This window comes from Pleurodeles waltl, chromosome 7, assembly GCF_031143425.1.
Source record: "Pleurodeles waltl isolate 20211129_DDA chromosome 7, aPleWal1.hap1.20221129, whole genome shotgun sequence".
Classification (NCBI taxonomy): Eukaryota; Metazoa; Chordata; class Amphibia; order Caudata; family Salamandridae; genus Pleurodeles; species Pleurodeles waltl.
Window position 1 is genome coordinate 414878300 of NC_090446.1, and position 19410 is coordinate 414897709.

Consider the following 19410-nt stretch of genomic DNA (forward strand, 5'->3'; position numbering starts at 1 on the left):
TGTAAACCGGGTATTTATTCTGGGGGTCAAGGGAGGGAAGTATGCATAAATGGCTCATTTCCTTGTTCATCCCAAGGCTTTCAGTACGTCAACACAGTCTACTGCACACTCATTGTGACAATTGGTATTGTTGCAGCTGCCCTGGGGCCACAATAACTGTTGAACTCAAATTAAATGCCTGTGTACTTCTTTTTAGCACTTGACTCTTCAGGTAGCTGGGACAAGCAGTGCAAGACTGTCTTAAAGGTGGTGTGAGTATAGTCACTTAGATAATAGTTAATAAATAATTGTCCAATCAGTCCTCTACCTAAGAAGATGAGAACTTTGACCTTAGATAAATGTACTAAACTTAAGAGGGGCAACTAAAACATAAGTCTCTAGTACTTTCCTAGTCGGAAGAACTAACCCCTATACATTCTTTTAGTGCTGATGCATAGCACTATAAAAACATTTAGTATTAGAGCGTAGGGCCAGTGCTGTCTAACTGAAGGTGTTTCCCAACTCCACCATGAGACCCCCCTCTGTGGTGCAACAAACCCAAATTTAACTATCCTTGCCAAAGGATCGAATAAGCAATAGTAGCACCAAAATCAGTTTTGCAAATCAATGAAACACTTGAAAGGGGGTATAAATGCTTTAATGTGTGTCGTCCAATGACTAGTTTTGTTTACCAGTGGTAATATTTTTGTTTTTTTAAATCTGTCTTCTCGTTTCTGATGGATACACCTACCTGTGGATTCCTCACGCAAGAATTCTCCCCTCGCGCCAGCCTTCAACGGAAATTTCTTCTAGCTCTGCACGTCGACGATGACGTCACAATCGCCCGACTCCACGAAACGCCACATGACATCATCCAGGCAATAAGAAGCCCTCGTCGACGTGCAGACGTCAGTTCCCTTTTTTCCGTGCCTGAATAATGGTTGTTTCTTCGAGGCTCACAGGGAGCTACTGTTACCAATGGACGGTTACGATGTCGCAGCCTAGAAAATCCGGCTTTAAACCTTGTAACCAGTGCGGGGGTCGGATGTCGGTTACCGACCCCCACCATAACTGCCTCTGGTGCCTTAGTTCCGATCATGAGGTCGAAGTATGCGGTTCGTGCCAACGCATGAACCCTAAGGCACTCAAAGAAAGGGAGGCGAAGTTATTCTTGACCCGGTCCAAGAAGAAGAAAGAGAGGCATCATAGGAGGGAGTCTTCGTCGAGATCTTCGAGGTCTCGTCATCACCATAGTGGCTCTCGGCGCCGTCATGGATCTCGACGCCGATCGAGCAAAGGACGGTCCAGGTCTAGATCGGCTTCTCCGTCGACTCTGCGTCGTCCGACGTGGGAGCTAAGCCCGACCGTCACCCCTCCACCTCCGGCGACCCCGACGTCACCTGGGTCTGTCTTTGAGGTCGAGCCTCCACAGAGGCCTGAAGGTTCTCCTGGCCAGGAGTTACCTGGACCGTCTTCGGCAGCTTTGCCGGCGCCGGTGCAGCAGCAACAGTACCCGGCTTTCCGACTCCGGGATCGGATCCTGCAGCGTTTTTGAACGCTATGTTTAACATCTTTGCTTCCATGACGCCGGGTGGAAGTCATGCAGGTCCGTCTGGCCCTTTGGCCTATGACTTGGGTGTTCCGGCGTCTTTCAAGTCGGCGCCGTTCACCCCGTTTATGTCTGCTGCATCTGAAGCTGCGCCGATGCCTACGACGTCGCTCAGGATGGCTACACCTGTTACAGCGCCGTCGGATTCGCCTTGGATCCGATCGACGTCCAAGAACGCTTTGGAGCCGGAGCCTCCAGCTTCGGACGAATCCGAGGTTCGGCGCCGACGGAGATCTTTGGCGTCGGCCGACGCCTTGTCGACTCCAGGCTTGGAGTCAAGACTTAGATCAAGACGCCTGGCCCTTCGTCTCTTGGAGGAGGAGGAGTACGCGGGGCAACACCTGGAGGAAGGAGAAGTTGTAGAGCCCTCAGGTGACTTCCAGGGTCTGGACTCAGCTAGTGGCCTTGACACTACCCCGGAATGGGATCTAGCTTCCCCTGGAGAGGTCACAGAGGAAGCAGCTTCTTTCCATAGTGATTTGTAAGGCTGCAGACTTTTTGGATATTCCTCTTCCTACCGCGGAGGTTAAGAGAAATTTATTGACAGAGGTCCTCCATCCGACATCTGCTGAGCCTCTTCTACTATTCAATGAGGCTCTGCTGGACCCTATTAAGGATATCTGGCTGAAACCTGTATCCACCGCTGCGGTCAACAGAGCGGTGGCTCGGCGGTACAGGACGGCGCCTGGGGATCCGGTGTTTCTTTCCAGGCAACCAACTCCGGAGAGCCTAGTGGTCCAAGCTTCATGTTCCTCCAGATCCTCTCCTGGCTCGTTTCCTGGGGCTCCTGCTGATAGAGAGTCAAAAAAGATGGACCATACTGCTAAAAAGACATTTTCATCGTGCAGTATGGCCCTAAAATCGTCTAATGCCACATGCATACTGGGACGTTACATCCATGCCCTTATGGAAGAGGCAAAGGGCCACCCTAATTTGTCCCAGGAGATGCTGCAACTCTTGGCGGATGCGACGCAAGTGATCCAGTCTGGTTTGGACACTTCGGACTCTGTGGCTAGGGCTATGGGCATGACCATAGTCTCTAGGAGGCAGTCTTGGCTTCGATCTTCGGGCTTCTCGACGGACGTGCAGGCCACACTCCTTGATCTTCCATTTGATGGGGAAAAGCTCTTCGGCTCTAAGGCTTACTCAGCTTTGGAACGTTTTAAAGAGAGCAGAGCGACAGCTAGGTCTTTGGGACTCCAGTCGTCGGCCTCATCCACTTTTAGAGGCTTTTGAAGATTTAAGGGATTTGGACGTGGTTCCTTTCGAGGAAGACTGCAAGGACCACAACAATCTGCCTCTACCCTGCCTTACAGATCCTTTAGGGGCAGGGGCAGAGTCCGTACGAGAGGAGCCACCTTGCAGCACTCTTCCTCGAAGGGGTGCAGCAAGGAAAGCAGCCGTAGTCCTCCACCATTCCCTGTCCATTCGTCTCCGGTAGGGGGGAGACTTGCCTTTTTTCTTCCAATGTGGGAGGTCATAACATAAGACTCCTGGGTCATCGACATTGTGAAGAGGGGGTACGCTCTTCCCTTTCGGGAATTCCCTCCCACCTTCCCTCCCCGCCCCTTCTTCTGTTCGGAAGACCATCTTCTCCTGTTACAGCAGGAGGTATTATCCCTATTACAAAAAGGTGCAATAGAGTTGGTTCCCGAGCAAGAGAGGGGTCAGGGGTGCTATTCAAGATACTTTCTGATTCCCAAAAAGGATGGTCGGCTGAGACTGATTTTGGACTTGAGGATTTTGAATTGGTTCCTCAAACAGGAAAAGTTCAAAATGCTGACCCTCTCACAGGTTCTTTTGGCGTTGAACGAAGGAGACTGGATGGTGTCGGTCGATTTGCAGGACGTGTATTTTCATATTCCGATCCTCAAATCGCACAGGAAGTATCTCCGTTTTGTGGTGGGGACACAACATTATCAGTTTGCGGTCCTCCCGTTTGGTCTTACTTCAGCACCTCGTGTCTTCACAAAGGTGATGGCGGTGGTAGCGGCAGAGCTCAGAAGAAAGGGGATCGCTGTGTTTCCCTATCTGGACGATTGGTTGATCAAGGCCAATTCTCCGGAGCTCGTGCGGTGCCATCTCCAGTCGACGACTCAATTGTTGTACGACCTGGGGTTTTCAGTCAATGTACCCAAATCTCACCTGGAGCCCTCTCAACGCCTCCTGTTCATAGGGGCAGTATTGGACACGACATTGAATCGGGCCTTTCCTCCGCCCCAGCGGGTTCAGGACATACAGGCTTTGATTCCAATGTTTCGAAATGGAGCGGTAGTTCCAATCCTCAAAGTCCTTCGTCTGCTCGGTCTGTTTGCTTCTTGCATACTGTTGGTCACTCATGCACGCTGGCACATGAGGGCTCTCCAGTGGTGCGTCCGCAGGCAGTGGTTTCAGCACAAAGGGGATCTCGAGGACTCGATAAAGATCTCCAGAGACACTGCAGTGGATCTTCAATGGTGGGCAGCGGTCGACAACCTGTCACAAGGAAGGCCGTTCTCGCTACCCCCACCAGTGGCCTCAGTGGTAACGGATGCTTCCACTCTAGGGTGGGGAGCTCATCTGGGGGACCTGGAGATCAAAGGCCTTTGGTCTCCAGTAGAACAGAAGTTACACACCAATCTGTTAGAATTGCGGGCTGTACGACTGGCACTCAAGGCCTTCCTCCCTTCCATTCGCGGTCAGTCAGTCCAGGTTCTAACGGACAACACGACCGCGATGTGGTATATAAACAAACAGGGAGGAGTGGGGTCATATCTTCTCTGCAGAGAAGCTCTTCGTCTTTGGTCCTGGCTTCAGGACCACAAGATTTGCTTGATTGCACATCATTTGGCCGGAGTCCTAAACGTGCGTGCAGACATTCTCAGTCGACGCAGCTCGGTCGACCACGAGTGGCGTCTTCATCCAGATCTAGTTCTGTATATCTTCCGGATGTGGGGATATCCACAAATAGATCTGTTTGCAACTCAAGAGAATGCGCAGTGCCCGCTATTTTGCAGCCTCCAGTATCCAGTGCAAGGAGCTTTGGGGGACGCGTTTCAGATGTCCTGGAAGGGTCAGTTGCTTTACGCGTTTTCCCCCCATACCCTTGATTCCTCAAGTTCTCAGGAAGATCCGCCAAGACCGAGCTCAAGTCATCTTAATAGCTCCGGATTGGCCGAGAAGGGTGTGGTATTCGGACCTACTCCAACTCTCTCAGTGCCCTCCGCTCCGTCTCCCTTGCAGGGTGGACCTCCTCTCGCAGTCACAGGGGCAGATTCTACACCCCCACCTCCAGAGCCTGCATCTTCATGCCTGGAGATTGAACGGGGCAATCTGAGTTCCTTTTCTCTCCATCCAGATGTGGTGGAAGTTATTCTATCGGCCAGGCGACACTCCACCAAGTCAATCTATGCAAATCGTTGGGCTAAGTTTACAAGCTGGTGTGGAGAGAATAGTTTAGATCCTTTAAGAGCTGGTTTATCTGACATTTTGTCATTTGCGCTCTATTTAGCACAGAAAGGTTTTTCAGTTGCCACTGTTAAGGGTTATCTGTCTGCACTATCTGCTTTTCTGTGCCTTCCGGATCAACCATCCTTCTTTAAATCACCAATTGTTTTAAAGTTTCTAAAGGGACTTACTAATAAGTATCCGCCCACGCCATTCGTTATGCCTCAGTGGGACCTTAACTTAGTCTTAACTTTTCTTATGGGGGCTCCGTTCGAACCAATGCATTCTTGCTCTTTACGGTACCTAGTATTTAAAACTGTTTTCCTGGTGGCAATAACATCTGCCAGAAGGGTTAGTGAGCTTCAGGCTCTAACTGTAGAAACCCCATTCCTTTCCTTCTTCAAGGACAAAGTGGTGTTGAGGACCAAGGCGGCTTTCCTACCGAAGGTTGTTACACCCTTTCACCTGGGGCAGTCAATTACTCTCTCTTCCTTTTACCCTCCGCCTCACCCATCCAAGGAGGAAGAGAGGCTCCACCGGCTGGATCTGCGAAGAGCACCGAGCTTCTACGTCACCAGGACGAAAGAGTTTAGACAGGATGAACAGCTCTTCGTTGGATACGTGGGGAAGAGGAAAGGTAGAGCGGTCCACAAGAGAACGCTATCCAGGTGGGTCATTCTATGTATTAAGATCTGCTATTCTTTGGCGAAGAGACATTGTAGGAGGCTGGACTGGCTTGTAGTGAGTACCAAGGGGTACTTGCACCTTGCACCAGGCCCAGTTATCCCTTATTAGTGTATAGGGTGTCTAGCAGCTTAGGCTGATAGATAATGGTAGCTTAGCAGAGCAGCTTAGGCTGAACTAGGAGACGTGTGAAGCTACTACAGTACCACTTAGTGTCATATGCACAATATCATAAGAAAACACAATACACAGTTATACTAAAAATAAAGGTACTTTATTTTTATGACAATATGCCAAAGTATCTTAGAGTGTACCCTCAGTGAGAGGATAGGAAATATACACAAGATATATATACACAATAGCAAAAATATGCAGTATAGTCTTAGAAAACAGTGCAAACAATGTATAGTTACAATAGGATGCAATGGGGAAACATAGGGATAGGGGCAACACAAACCATATACTCCAAAAGTGGAATGCGAACCACGAATGGACCCCAAACCTATGTGACCTTGTAGAGGGTCGCTGGGACTATTAGAAAATAGTGAGAGTTAGAAAAATAACCCTCCCCAAGAACCTGAAAAGTGAGTGCAAAGTGCACTAAAGTTCCCCTAAGGACAAAATAGTCGTGTTAGAGGAATAATGCAGGAAAGACACAAACCAGCAATGCAACAACTGTGGATTTCCAATCTAGGATACCTGTGGAACAAGGGGACCAAGTCCAAAAGTCACAAGCAAGTCGGAGATGGGCAGATGCCCAGGAAATGCCAGCTGCGGGTGCAAAGAAGCTTCGACTGGACAGAAGAAGCTGAGGTTTCTGCAGGAACGAAAAGGGCTAGAGACTTCCCCTTTGGTGGACGGATCCCTCTCGCCTTGGAGAGTCGTGTAGAAGTGTTTTCCCGCCGGAAAGACGCCAACAAGCCTTGCTACACGCAAATCGTGCGTTTGGCGTTTTTGGTCGCTGCTGGGGCCCAGGAGGGACCAGGAGGTCGCAAATTGGACCTGCAGAGAGAGGGGACGTCGAGCAAGACAAAGAGCCCTCACTGAAGCAGGTAGCACCCGGAGAAGTGCCAGAAACAGGCACTACGAGGATGCGTGAAACGGTGCTCGCCGAATTTGCACAAAGGAGTCCCACGTCGCCGGAGACCAACTTAGAAAGTCGTGCAATGCAGGTTAGAGTGCCGTGGACCCAGGCTTGGCTGTGCACGAAGGATTTCCGCCGGAAGTGCACAGGGGCCGGAGTAGCTTGCAAAGTCGCGGTTCCCAGCAATGCAGCCCAGCGAGGTGAGGCAAGGACTTACCTCCACCAAACTTGGGCTGAAGAGTCACTGGACTGTGGGGGTCACTTGGACAGCGTCGCTGGATTCGAGGGACCTCGCTCGTCGTGCTGAGAGGAGACCCAAGGGACCGGTAATGCAGCTTTTTGGTGCCTGCGGTTGCAGGGGGAAGATTCCGTCGACCCACGGGAGATTTCTTCGGAGCTTCTGGTGCAGAGAGGAGGCAGACTACCCCCACAGCATGCACAAGCAGGAAAGCAGTCGAGAAGGCGGCAGGATCAGCGTTACAGAGTTGCAGTAGTCGTCTTTGCTACTATGTTGCAGGTTTGCAGGCTTCCAGCGCGGTCAGCGGTCGATTCCTTATCAGAAGGTGAAGAGAGAGATGCAGAGGAACTCGGCTGAGCTCATGCATTCGTTATCTAAAGTTTCCCCAGAGACCCTAAATAGCCAGAAAAGAGGGTTTGGCTACCTAGGAGAGAGGATAGGCTACTAACACCTGAAGGAGCCTATCAGCAGGAGTCTCTGACGTCACCTGGTGGCACTGGCCACTCAGAGCAGTCCAGTGTGCCAGCAGCACCTCTGTTTCCAAGATGGCAGAGGTCTGGAGCACACTGGAGGAGCTCTGGACACCTCCCAGGGGAGGTGCAGGTCAGGGGAGTGGTCACTCCCCTTTCCTTTGTCCAGTTTCGCGCCAGAGCAGGGGCTAAGGGGTCCCTGAACCGGTGTAGACTGGCTTATGCAGAATTGGGCACCTCTGTGCCCAACAAAGCATTTCCAGAGGCTGGGGGAGGCTACTCCTCCCCTGCCTTCACACCATTTTCCAAAGGGAGAGGGTGTCACACCCTCTCTCAGAGGAAGTTCTTTGTTCTGCCATCCTGGGCCAGGCCTGGCTGGACCCCAGGAGGGCAGCTGCCTGTCTGAGGGGTTGGCAGCAGCAGCAGCTGCAGTGAAACCCCAGGAAGGGCAGTTTGGCAGTACCAGGGTCTGTGCTACAGACCACTGGGATCATGGGATTGTGCCAACTATGCCAGGATGGCATAGAGGGGGCAATTCCATGATCATAGACATGTTACATGGCCATATTCGGAGTTACCATTGTGAAGCTACATATAGGTAGTGACCTATATGTAGTGCACGCGTGTAATGGTGTCCCCGCACTCACAAAGTTCAGGGAATTGGCTCTGAACAATGTGGGGGCACCTTGGCTAGTGCCAGGGTGCCCTCACACTAAGTAACTTTGCACCTAACCTTTACCAGGTAAAGGTTAGACATATAGGTGACTTATAAGTTACTTAAGTGCAGTGTAAAATGGCTGTGAAATAACGTGGACGTTATTTCACTCAGGCTGCAGTGGCAGGCCTGTGTAAGAATTGTCAGAGCTCCCTATGGGTGGCAAAAGAAATGCTGCAGCCCATAGGGATCTCCTGGAACCCCAATACCCTGGGTACCTCAGTACCATATACTAGGGAATTATAAGGGTGTTCCAGTAAGCCAATGTAAATTGGTAAAATTGGTCACTAGCCTGTTAGTGACAATTTGAAAGTAATGAGAGAGCATAACCACTGAGGTTCTGGTTAGCAGAGCCTCAGTGAGACAGTTAGGCACCACACAGGGAACATATACATGCACACCTATGAGCACTGGGGCCCTGTGTGACAGGGTCCCAGTGACACATACATATAGGCCACAAACCTATGAGCACTGGGGTCCTGACCAGCAGGATCCCAGTGACACATAACAAACATACTGAAAACATAGTGTTTTCACTATGAGCACTGAGGCCTGGCTATCAGGATCCCAGTGAGACAGTGAAAACAGTGACAAACACCCTGACATACACTCACAAACAGGCCAAAAGTGGGGGTAACAAGGCTAGAAAGAGGCTACCTTCTCACAGACATCCACCTGTGGGGCTTCGTGCCCATTCCACCAGGGCCAAAGCAGCTTCATCAGCTTTGGCTAGAGGTGTTCCTGTGGCTGACATCTGCAGGGCAGCGACCTGGGCATCCCTCCATACTTTTGCCAAACATTACTGTTTGGACTCTGAAGTCAGGAGGGATGGCCATTTTGCTCGCTCAGTGCTGCAAGATTTCTTGGTTTGACCATTTCGGCAACCACCTCCGGAGCTTATACTGCTTGGGGACTCTATTCTTTTGGTGAGGTAGGTGTATCCATCAGAAGAATAAGTTACTTACCTTCAGTAACGCTTTTTCTGGTGGATACAGTAACTACCTGTGGATTCCTCACGGTCCCACCCACCTCCCCGTTGCCTGACTGGTCAAACCAAGATCTCGTTGGGTGCGCATCCTTGATCTTGTATATATATGTATATAGCTTTTTCATGCATATAGTTGTATTCATTGTATATACTTTTCCTTTGCAAATTTAGATAGTGAAAAGGATATTTTGGACTGGAATTATACATATATATATATTTATTTCTATCTCGAATTAAGCATTCATAACTGTGATTTATGTTGAGTTTATATTAAATGTTTTATTTTCATCTATTCTGGATGAATGTGTGCTCTTTAGGTTTAACCTGTTCGCCTCTATGGTGCGTAAAAAAATTGTGATAACTGACGTCTGCACGTCGACGAGGGCTTCTTATTGCCTGGATGACGTCATGTGGCGTCGCGTGGAGTCGGGCGATTGTGACGTCATCGTCGACGTGCAGAGCTAGAAGAAATTTCCATCGAAGGCTGGCGCGAGGGGAGAATTCTTCTGTGAGGAATCCACAGGTAGTTACTGTATCCACCAGAAAAAGCGTTACCGAAGGTAAGTAACTTATTCTTTAGGTAGAAAGCAATTCTTGCCTAACACAAACAATCGTTAAGCTCTGTAGAGTGTGCTTACAGGCATCTTCAGTTTTAGGAGGCATCTACAATAGTCTGCACCAGCCACACAGCTAGGTATAATTTCTTAGCTCAAACTAGACCATACACATAAAACCACACCCTCCATACATGGTGGACATAAAGGAGGCAAAATATCTTATTTACTTGGAACTGGATGGAACTTTACCCTAGGGTGGCAGAAGGCATTTACTCCCAATTACCCTCTTCACTAAGGATACAGGAAAAGGGCTTGTAGTCTGATTATCCATTATGTTGCCAAAAGTGCCACTCTATGATAACCTGGATAGAGATCAGCCTTGCAGTTGAATGGTGCACATTACCTACTTGCCTCTACATCGTAGCCTAGCTTTGTCTCGTGTCACATACTGTGATTGTCGAGCTCAATGAAGGAAGGCCGACCAGGTCACTCACAAAAATTAACCAACACAGTATACTTGGACTCTCCAGAGCCATGCTAGAACTTTCTTCCAAACGGATGTCCTTCCCATATAAGAATGTCTGGGTCTTGTTACTGGGTAGGAGAGGCTTTGTTATCAGATTGCATTACCACATTATGACCCATTTGTTGCCAATCAGTGAGGTGACAGATTGTGGTGGGGTTGTCATTATTATATTATAGGTTTGATAAGGTCTACTCCTATAAAGGCATGGTCTGAATTCTATCAGTGCTCTATTTGTGTCAGATGTTTTCATTCTGTGTTGACGGACTCATTTGATGTATTATGGATTCTGTTTATGCCTGGTTTCTCGCCAAGGTAGGTCAATGAATATGTCAGCACTTTTATTATGCAAGAGTACTGATTATAGCAGAATTATGATGCGGATTCTAACTGCAGATTCTTCACTTTTTGAATATTCCTCAGGCATCAGATTGGATCTCGAAACGTTTTTCAGCAGTACATCTGAACACCAGTAGGTAGCACAATGCAGATCCCCACTGATTCCGTTCTGCTCCAGAAATGACCTGGGGCGCTTATACACCAGTCTGTCCAACATGCTGACATCTGTTCTTTCTTTCTGTGCCACCAGACATGGATCTTTTCTCTTTGAGATTATTTTTCTCAAAACTTTCACAGTGTCCAAGGGAATTGTCACTTCCCAAAACGATAAGTTTTAAACTGCGTAAGGACTGCTACAAGCAAATGTCTTTGAAAGACTCCCATGAGTCATCACTCCAAGGCCTACAGTGACTGTGCATTGATGAACCTGAAGGCCATTTGGGATTGCAAGGCTAAACTGTACATCACCAAACACCACAAGAGTCCACATAGTGACCAGTCCAAGGGTCGACCCCAGTCCCAGTCCATGAGTTATCAGAGTTGATCTCAAGGTCGATCATCGTCATGCTCCATTTCTTATGGTAAGTCAAAGAAGAAGTATAAAAAGGTCTAATCGTGACTGTGCCCCTTCCTACCACTCTCGTAGTCCAAAGAAGGCTCAAGGGCGTAGCCTCTCAATCACCCTCCAGTGGTGGTCCATGTTGGAGCCTGTTCCACAATATGTCCCTGCACAAACTGAGCTTCCTGGGCAGTCTGTGACCCCATAGTGACATTTGTCGAGGGTGACCTTATACTTTGCATTCTGATTCGAACAACGATTATGACACAGGCGATGAGATTGGCCAGCCCTGCCATTAAGAGGATTAGTATGATGATCTTGAAGATGCCAGTGGCTCTGACTCCAATTCTGCTTCTGGTCTTCTCACACCCCAGGACTTTCACTTAAGAGTTCTTCTTTTCTGGTTGTAATGTGGAAAGTGGCTGAAGTTCTTGGCCTCCTTCTTCCCACCATAAAGGTCAAAACCAATGTTTTCACAGAGGTTCTCCAGCCACTACTGAGCCCCTTCTACCTTTTACTGAGGCACTAACTGTTACCCTTCTAGGAAACTGAGGCAAACCTTACTTTGTCCCCTCCTGCCCCCCCCCCCAGTAAATCACTAAATTGCACGATACCAGTCATTCCCTACCTTGATGAATGCCTGTCGAAGGTGGCCCCTTCTCAGGCAGTTGTCAACCATCTCCAGACTACGACGAATCCTCTGTCATATTTGGGGTCCATTATCTATGTACCCAGGTCACACCTGACTCCTTCTCAGATGCTTCCCTTCATATGAGCCATTTTAGACATGGTTTGTTTTTTTGCTCTTTTCTCCTGGAAAGGAGAGTCCAGGACGTTCAGGCTGTGATCCTGAGGTTTCAGCCTATGTCCTGGATTTCAGTGATGTTGACTCTGAGGCTGAGGAGACTGATAGCCTCCTGCAACTTGCTGGTCCAACATGCTAGGTGGCATGTGCGGGCTCTGCAGTGAGATCTGAAGTCTCAATGGGCTCAACATCAAGGTTACCTTTCTGACCATGTACAGATATCAGAGAAGACTGCAAAGGGTCTGCAGTGGTGGCTGGGATGCGATTGGGTTAGTGGCAGACCCCTTTACCTACCTCACCCAGAGCTGACAGTAGTGACTGATGTGTTGATTCCGGGTTGTGACAGCTACCCGGGAGAGGTGGCGATCAGAGGTCTCCTGTCTCCGGTGGAGTGCCTGCTCCATAACAATCTTCTCGAGGAGAGAACCATCTGCTTTCTGTTGAAAGCTTCTTCTGGCCTTCAAAGAAAGGCTAGTGTAGGTGCTCAGGGACAACACCATCGCAACAGCAGGGCTGTGGTGTGGTCATGCACCCTCTACCAGGAGGTGCTCTGCCTCTGCAAATGACTTGTCCAACAAGGAACTTTCCTGCTGGGCAGCCACCTGGAATACCGGGCCGGCCAAACTCAGTCACTTACGCCTTGTGGATCATGAGTGGTGATTGCACTCGAACGTTGCACAAGTTCTTCTCCGTGAATGGGGAGAGCCTTGGCTCGGCCTGTTCCCCACCACCAGAAATGCACAATGTCAGCAGTTCTGCACATTGGAGTTTCCAAGGTGTCTCCCGCCTAGAATGGCACTTGGAACTCCTGTATGCCTTCCTACTCATTCCTCTAGATGGGAAGATAAGGACTGAGACGGCCTACATCATCCTAGTGGCACTTGATTGGGCACAGACATTATGGCATCAATAACTCCGGGGAATGAGCATCTGTCCTCTGAATAGGCCGCGCCTCTCGGATAATTTGCTGTTGCAGTGGGGCAGAGTACTGCTTCTTGGCCTTCACAATCTTCACCTTCAAGCTTGGAGATTGAGTGGCGACAGCTGAACACCATTGACCTTCATTCAGAGGTGGTGGTTGTCTTTTTTGGCAGGTAAGCATCCCTCTACAAAGACAGTATACGCCTGGCATAGGGACACATTTGTGGTTTGGTGCGGCACATGCCAGATTGGCCCACTTGATGTTTTGTTGTTTATTTTGTCCCTTACCCATCAAGGCTTTCCTCTTTTATTATTTATACAGTTGTTGGACTAACCTTCATTATTTAAATCACCTATTGTGATGTGTTAATTAAAAGGCCTACAGCACCTGTTTCCTCCCTCCCATTTTGTCATGCCACTGTGGAATCTTAACTTGGTCCTCCTATATTTGATGTGTTCTCATTTGAGCAGCTTCTGAGATCTCTTTTGGCTTCTCACCCTTAAGACCACGTCCTTGTTGCCATAACATTGGTGTGTGAGCAAACTTCAAGCTCTCTATCAGTATTCCACTTCCCGGACAACCCGATTCTGCGTCCTGAGTATCTTTCCTGCCAATAGTTGTGACACCCTTCCACGTAGGTCAAACCATCACCCTGCTGCTCTGCCTCATCACTCTGAGAAGGGGAGACTCCTTTGCTAGAACTCCAAAAGATTACTGAGCTTTGAAATTGATCGTCTCACCGAACAACGGGTGGGACGATAAGCTCTTTGTGGGATTAGCGTAAAAGTGAAAATAGGCTAGGCCAAGCAGAAGCAGACCATCTCCAGCTGGATTTTGCTCTACATCAAGATCTGCTACACACTGGCCAAAAAGGAGCCTCTAAAAGAACTGGGAGCTCACTTTACCAGGACCAAAGCTGCTACCACTAGATTGGCACATGGATTTCCTGTCCTGTACACCTGCCAGAGAGCTACATGGGCATCCCTCCCTTTGCTCCAGAATCAATATAGTCTGGACAGCCAGGTTCGCCAAAAAAGGCATTTTGCCCACTCTGTCCTACAGAACGTTTAATTTTGAGTCTGTTCACAGACCCACCTCCAGTTAGGCACTGCTTTGGCATGTATTCAAAAGGAGTGGAATCTGCAGTTAAAAGTCTTTGAGAAAAACAAGTTACTTTTGATTAGGCTCTTTCTGGTACAGACTCTAACTAGCTGCAGATAACTCACCAACCCTCCCATTGTCCTGTTCTGTGAATTAGACTCTGTCCTTTAATGAGACCGCAAGTCTAGGAATCTGCAAACTGCTCAGTCAGTTTGCTGCTGGGGCTCTGTGTCTGGGTTTATAAACAGCCTCAAAAGCAACTGATGTCAGCACATTAGAGTGGTGCCTATGTAGGTTCCACACATCATTTACAGAAGGGTGTTGGTGCAGAACTACACAGTGCCTCCTACTGGTTCATAGAGGTTTCCGGATCCAGTCTGATGTCTGGGGAATATTCAAAAGGTGAGGAATCTGCGGTTTCTACCACAGAGCGTTAATGAAAGTCAGTAATTGTTCTTCAAGACCTATATGTGTTATAATTATGCCCTTACTCTTTCTTAGCTTAGATTTAGGGGCAGCACCTTGTGCATTGCTCTTGCTTACTTATTGTACCTCGTTTGGTGATATATATTACAGTACATTGCTACAAATAAACCTTGGTGGAACTCCTGGTCCTGCGCCAAATTAATAGGAAAGCTCCCACACTGGCCATTCCCTGTGAGACCGATTGGCCCATGGCATGCTCCTGGGAACCATATCTCTTGTACCTTGATGCACCTGGATCTCGATTCTTGGCATCCAGTTTACCTTCTCCCAGACTTTGGGGGAACCACAACCAGCTCCCTGCTGTAGACTTAGAAAAAAAGTTTACCATTTTCAGGAACCCTGAACTTTGGGTGGTGATTCCTTTCCTCCTTCTCTCTCCTGGCTCTTATGCTGTCTGCACAAGCAACTGGCTACACTCCATGGTTGTGTTCACTATATTTCAATTAAATCTTACTTACAAATGAGTAAATCTTCTCAGGCATAAATTGTAACGTCTTGAAGATGATCCTGTTATTTCTATAGGATTAATCAGTCAATCAATCAAAGGATTTATAAAGCAAACTACTCATCCGTTAGGGTCTCAAGGCACGGAGGGGGGGGTAGCTACTGGTCGAAAAGCCATGTCTTGAGGCGTCTGAATGTCAGGTGGTCCTGGGTCTGGCGAAGGTGGAGCGGTAGGGAGTTCCAGGTCTTGGCGGCTAAGTAAGAAAAGGATTTTCCTCCGACGGTTGTGCAGCGGATGCGGGGTACGGAGGCGAGGGCGAGGCTGGTGGAGCGAAGATAGCGGGTGGGGGTATGGAAGGTGAGTCTGTTGTTGAGGTAGGCTGGGCCTGTGTTGTGGAGGGCTTTGTGTGCATGGGTGAGGAGTTTGAAGTTGATCCTCTTCGATACTGGTAGCCAGTGTAGGTCCCTGAGGTGGGGGGAGATGTGGTTGCGGCGTAGGACGTCAAGAATGAGGCTGGCGGATGCGTTCTGGATTCTTTGCAGCTTCGGTTGGAGTTTGACCATTGTTCCTGCATATAGAGCATTTCCGTAGTCCAATCAGCTGCTGACTAGGGCGTGGGAGACAGTTTTCCTGGTTTCGACGGGAATCCACTTGAAGATCTTGCGGAGCATGCGGAGAGTGTTGTAGCAGGAAGAGGAGATGGCGTTGACCTGCTGAGTCATGCTGAGTGTGGAGTCCAGGATGAATCCCAGGTTGCGTGCGTGGGTGGTGGGCGAGGGTGCGGTTCCTAGGGAGGTGTGCCACCAGGAGTCGTTCCATGTTGAGGGGTTGGCGCCAAGGATGAAGATCTCTGTCTTGTTTGTGTTTCACGCCATCGCCAGCTGGATGGAATCAAGTCCGTTATGGACAACTTTGCAGTTGTAGGGTCATTTGTGAGGGAGAGGATGAGCTGGTTGTCGTCTGCGTAGGATAATATGTTGATGTAGTGGGTTCGTGCGATGTTGGCGAGCAGGGCCATGTAGATGTTGAAGAACGTAGGGCTGAGGGACGATCCCTGGGGGACGCCACAAATGATCTTGGAGGCTTCTGACAGGAACAGTGGAAGGCGGACTCTCTGGGTTCTGCCGGCGAGAAATGACGAGATCCATTTGAGAGCCTTGTCGTGGATTCCGGCGTTGTGGAGGCGTGTGTGGAGAGTGTGATGACATACCGTGTGGAAAGCTGCGGAGAGATCCAGGAGGATGAGTGCTGCTGTTTCTCCTCCATCGAGCATGGTCCTAATGTAGTCTGTGGCAGAAATGAATGCGGTGTCGGTGCTGTGATTTTTGCAGAATCCGGACTGGGAGGTGTTGAGCGCCTTGCTGTCTTCCAGGAACCGGGATAATTGGCTGTTCTCGATTTTTTCGATGACCTTGGCTGGGAAGGGGAGGAGGTAGATCAGCCGGTAGCTGTTGGGGTCGTCTGGGTCTGCCATGGGCTTTTTTATTGGGGGGTTGACTTCTGCGTGTTTCCAGCTTTCTGGGAAGGTGGCTGACTCGAAGGAGCTGTTGATGGTGTTGCAGAGATGGGGAGCGATGATGTTGCTTGCTTTATTGAAGATATGGTGTGGGCAGGGGTCCGATGGAGATTCTGAGTGGATGGCCATTGTGTGGGCTGTGTCTTCTTTGTTGACGAGGGTCCAGGTGTGGACGTAGGTGTTGCTTATGGGCGTTGGGTTAGTGGGTGCTTGTGATCAGCTGGTGGGTCTGGGGTTTGAAGCTGTTGTGGATTTCTTCTATCTTTCGACGGAAGGGGGTTGCGAGGTAGTTGCAGAACTCCTGTGATGGCGGGGGTTCGTTGGAGCAGGTCTAGGGGCGGAGAGCTCTTAGATGATGCCGAAGAGCTCTTTACTGTTGTGAGCGTTTGTGACAATGTGGTTTTTTAAGTGGATCCTTTTGGTGGTGCGGATCAGCTGGTGATGTTTGCGTATGGCATCATTGAATGCGATGTGGTTGGAGTCGGTAGGTTCGAGGCGCCATGTTTTCTCCATTCTGCGACATAACCGTTTGGATTCCAGTATGTCTGGGGTGAACCAGCTGGCCTTGGTTCTGTGGAGGGTGTTAGAGGGAGTTTTAAAATGTTGAGTCTTCCACACTGACCCTATAAAATATATGAAGGGCAGAATTGCTGCTGTAGATTTATTTGTGATTAACTAAATCTTTTTTGACTGCGTTTGTTTATATGATTTCTTGTCGTCTGTGTCTCCACTCACCAATTGTGACAAATGTGATTTCATTGGTTTTCATGGACATTGCGTCTGGTCCTCATTGTCTCTTTCAGTAGTTGTATAATTGTGAATTATAGGGACCCTTGTTCCTTTAAAGCACTATGTTTATACCAAGTGCATTCTCGTGGCTAGACCTATTTTGTTCTAAAACTAGATTACTCTGCAAGGTGCAGTCAGAACCAAGATGTTAGATGACAAGTTATTGTCACGTGTAGGTTTGGCTTCTGTGCGCAAAAGGTGGTTTTCCACTTTTAAAACAGTGTACTCGTAAATGATTTAAAGTGGATATTCCGAGGCCAAAATGACTTTCGATTTTGTATCTCCCACCCCCCAAATTTGCAAGTTTTATTAGCTCCTAGAGCACTACAAACCCAATTGTCAACATCATGGAAGTTGAATCAGCTAAATGATCTGCAGGTAAACTGTGACAAAACCAAAATAATGCCTTTGCTTGCAAAATAGTATATCCGGGTCTTAGACTCGAGGGTTATCCTTCAGAAGAAGTGACAAATTGTAATTATCTGGGCGTGACAATTGACAAGAAGTTAACGTGGACAAACTATCTAGTCAGTAAACAAACGAAAGCTCAACTAATTACGTGATCGCTGCAAATTTGTTTTCAAACTTATTGCTGTCAAGCATTTTTTTTCCAGCAATTAGAGCTCTCAATAGCAAACTAATTCTGTCCCTTTTGCGTGCTTCTATGGTTTGTAGCGATAAAATTATAGGCTAGTTGGATAAACTTTACATTAACAAAATTAAATTATGACTTGGTTTTCGCCCATCATCTAAGATTCGGTAGGAGTTTGCTTTAACTTTATTAATCCTAAAACAGGCTGGAGCAGTTATAAATTATTTGTTACTGTTTTAACACATCATAATATTAATTGAAACAGAAACAAATATATATATATATATATAATTACCTAGTGGCAGTCACAACTAGCTAGTTGTAGGATGGACCTAGTTTCTATAGGATTTTTTTTGTTTTAACCTGCCTATATCTTTGGCGCCGGTTAACGAATCTTCACGAAATGACCCAATAAAATTAGACGCTCATGTGAGCTGCTGTCTGCAAAGTTTCGGGGTAAACAGCGATAGCGCCCGAACTACCGGTCGGAATTACACCAAATTTGGCAGAAAGCTAGGTCATGGTCCAGTCCAGAAAGTGACCTTTTTGTGATTTGGTGTGAATCCGTTAAGTAGTTTTAGAGAAATTAAAGGACATCCAGATTTGTATATATAGGGATGCAAAGGCTTCCCAAACTCGCCTGATCTCGTGCTGAGATCTGATTGACTGTCAACACTTCAACAACGACCCCTGAGCTCTGGTGCTGGGATCTCAGAGGGACACTCCCCCCACCACATCTCCCCTCACCCCCAGCAACACATTTTTCTTTTAATTTCCAGCTCCCAGGCTTGCTAATTTGGAAGCCCCCGGGTGGAACAAGTCCCATGGGCATTCCCATTTTAATAGGAGGTGAGGGGGACTGCCACCTCTCCCGGCAAAAAAAACTATTTGTGTGGGGGCCCACGTGGCCCCCAACAGCCCCAGGGACCGCCACCTCCCTGTAACTTTATATTAGTTGGATGTGGGGGGGCACACATCCCCCCCCTCTGCTGCCCCAGGGACTGCAACCTCCCTGAACTTTATACTAATTTGATGTGGGGGCGCAGCCACCTGCTGCTCCGGGGACAGCAACCTACCCGGGCCACTAAAGAATTGTAGCAGTGTGTGTGTGTGAGTGGGTTATTGCTAGGACCCAAGGCCCAGGGGACCGCCACCTACCTACCCTAGGCTTAAGTCCAGTTGAATGCTATTAAAAACATCTCCCTGCTACAGGATGTGGGGAGTCGGCTAGGACTGCGGGGGCCTTCAGGCTCCTCCTGCCGTCCTGTCATTCGCTCTCTCTCTTCCATCCCATAATGAGATAGAAGAGATAGTCATTGCAGTAGTCTCTCAATACAATGGCTTAAGAAAACAAGGACTCACTTGTGGCATAGTGGTTAAGGTCACAGAACCTCACACTGAAAGTTGAGAGTTCTAGTCCAGGTGTGTCTGTGGTCATTTTCCTACTTTAATTTGTTTTCAATCTTGAAAAGTTTAAAGTTCATAATGAAAGGTGATCTCACTCTTTTTAATTGACAAACACATTTTTGTTTTCAATTTGTCAAGAAATATCTCATACTAAGTATATCAGTCACCAAAGCCTA

The 19410-nt window shown here is 48.3% G+C and overlaps 1 protein-coding gene across 1 annotated transcript in view; it reads left to right on the forward strand.

Moving 5' to 3' along the window:
* The window catches only part of SAMHD1 (SAM and HD domain containing deoxynucleoside triphosphate triphosphohydrolase 1), a 1157401-nt gene that overhangs the window by 207021 nt on the left and 930970 nt on the right, over positions 1–19410 (forward strand). Inside the window, exon 6 of the mRNA XM_069243902.1 lies at positions 18345–18364. Within this exon, the coding sequence (XP_069100003.1) occupies positions 18345–18364 (20 nt within the window). The remainder of the gene's footprint in view (positions 1–18344; positions 18365–19410) is intronic.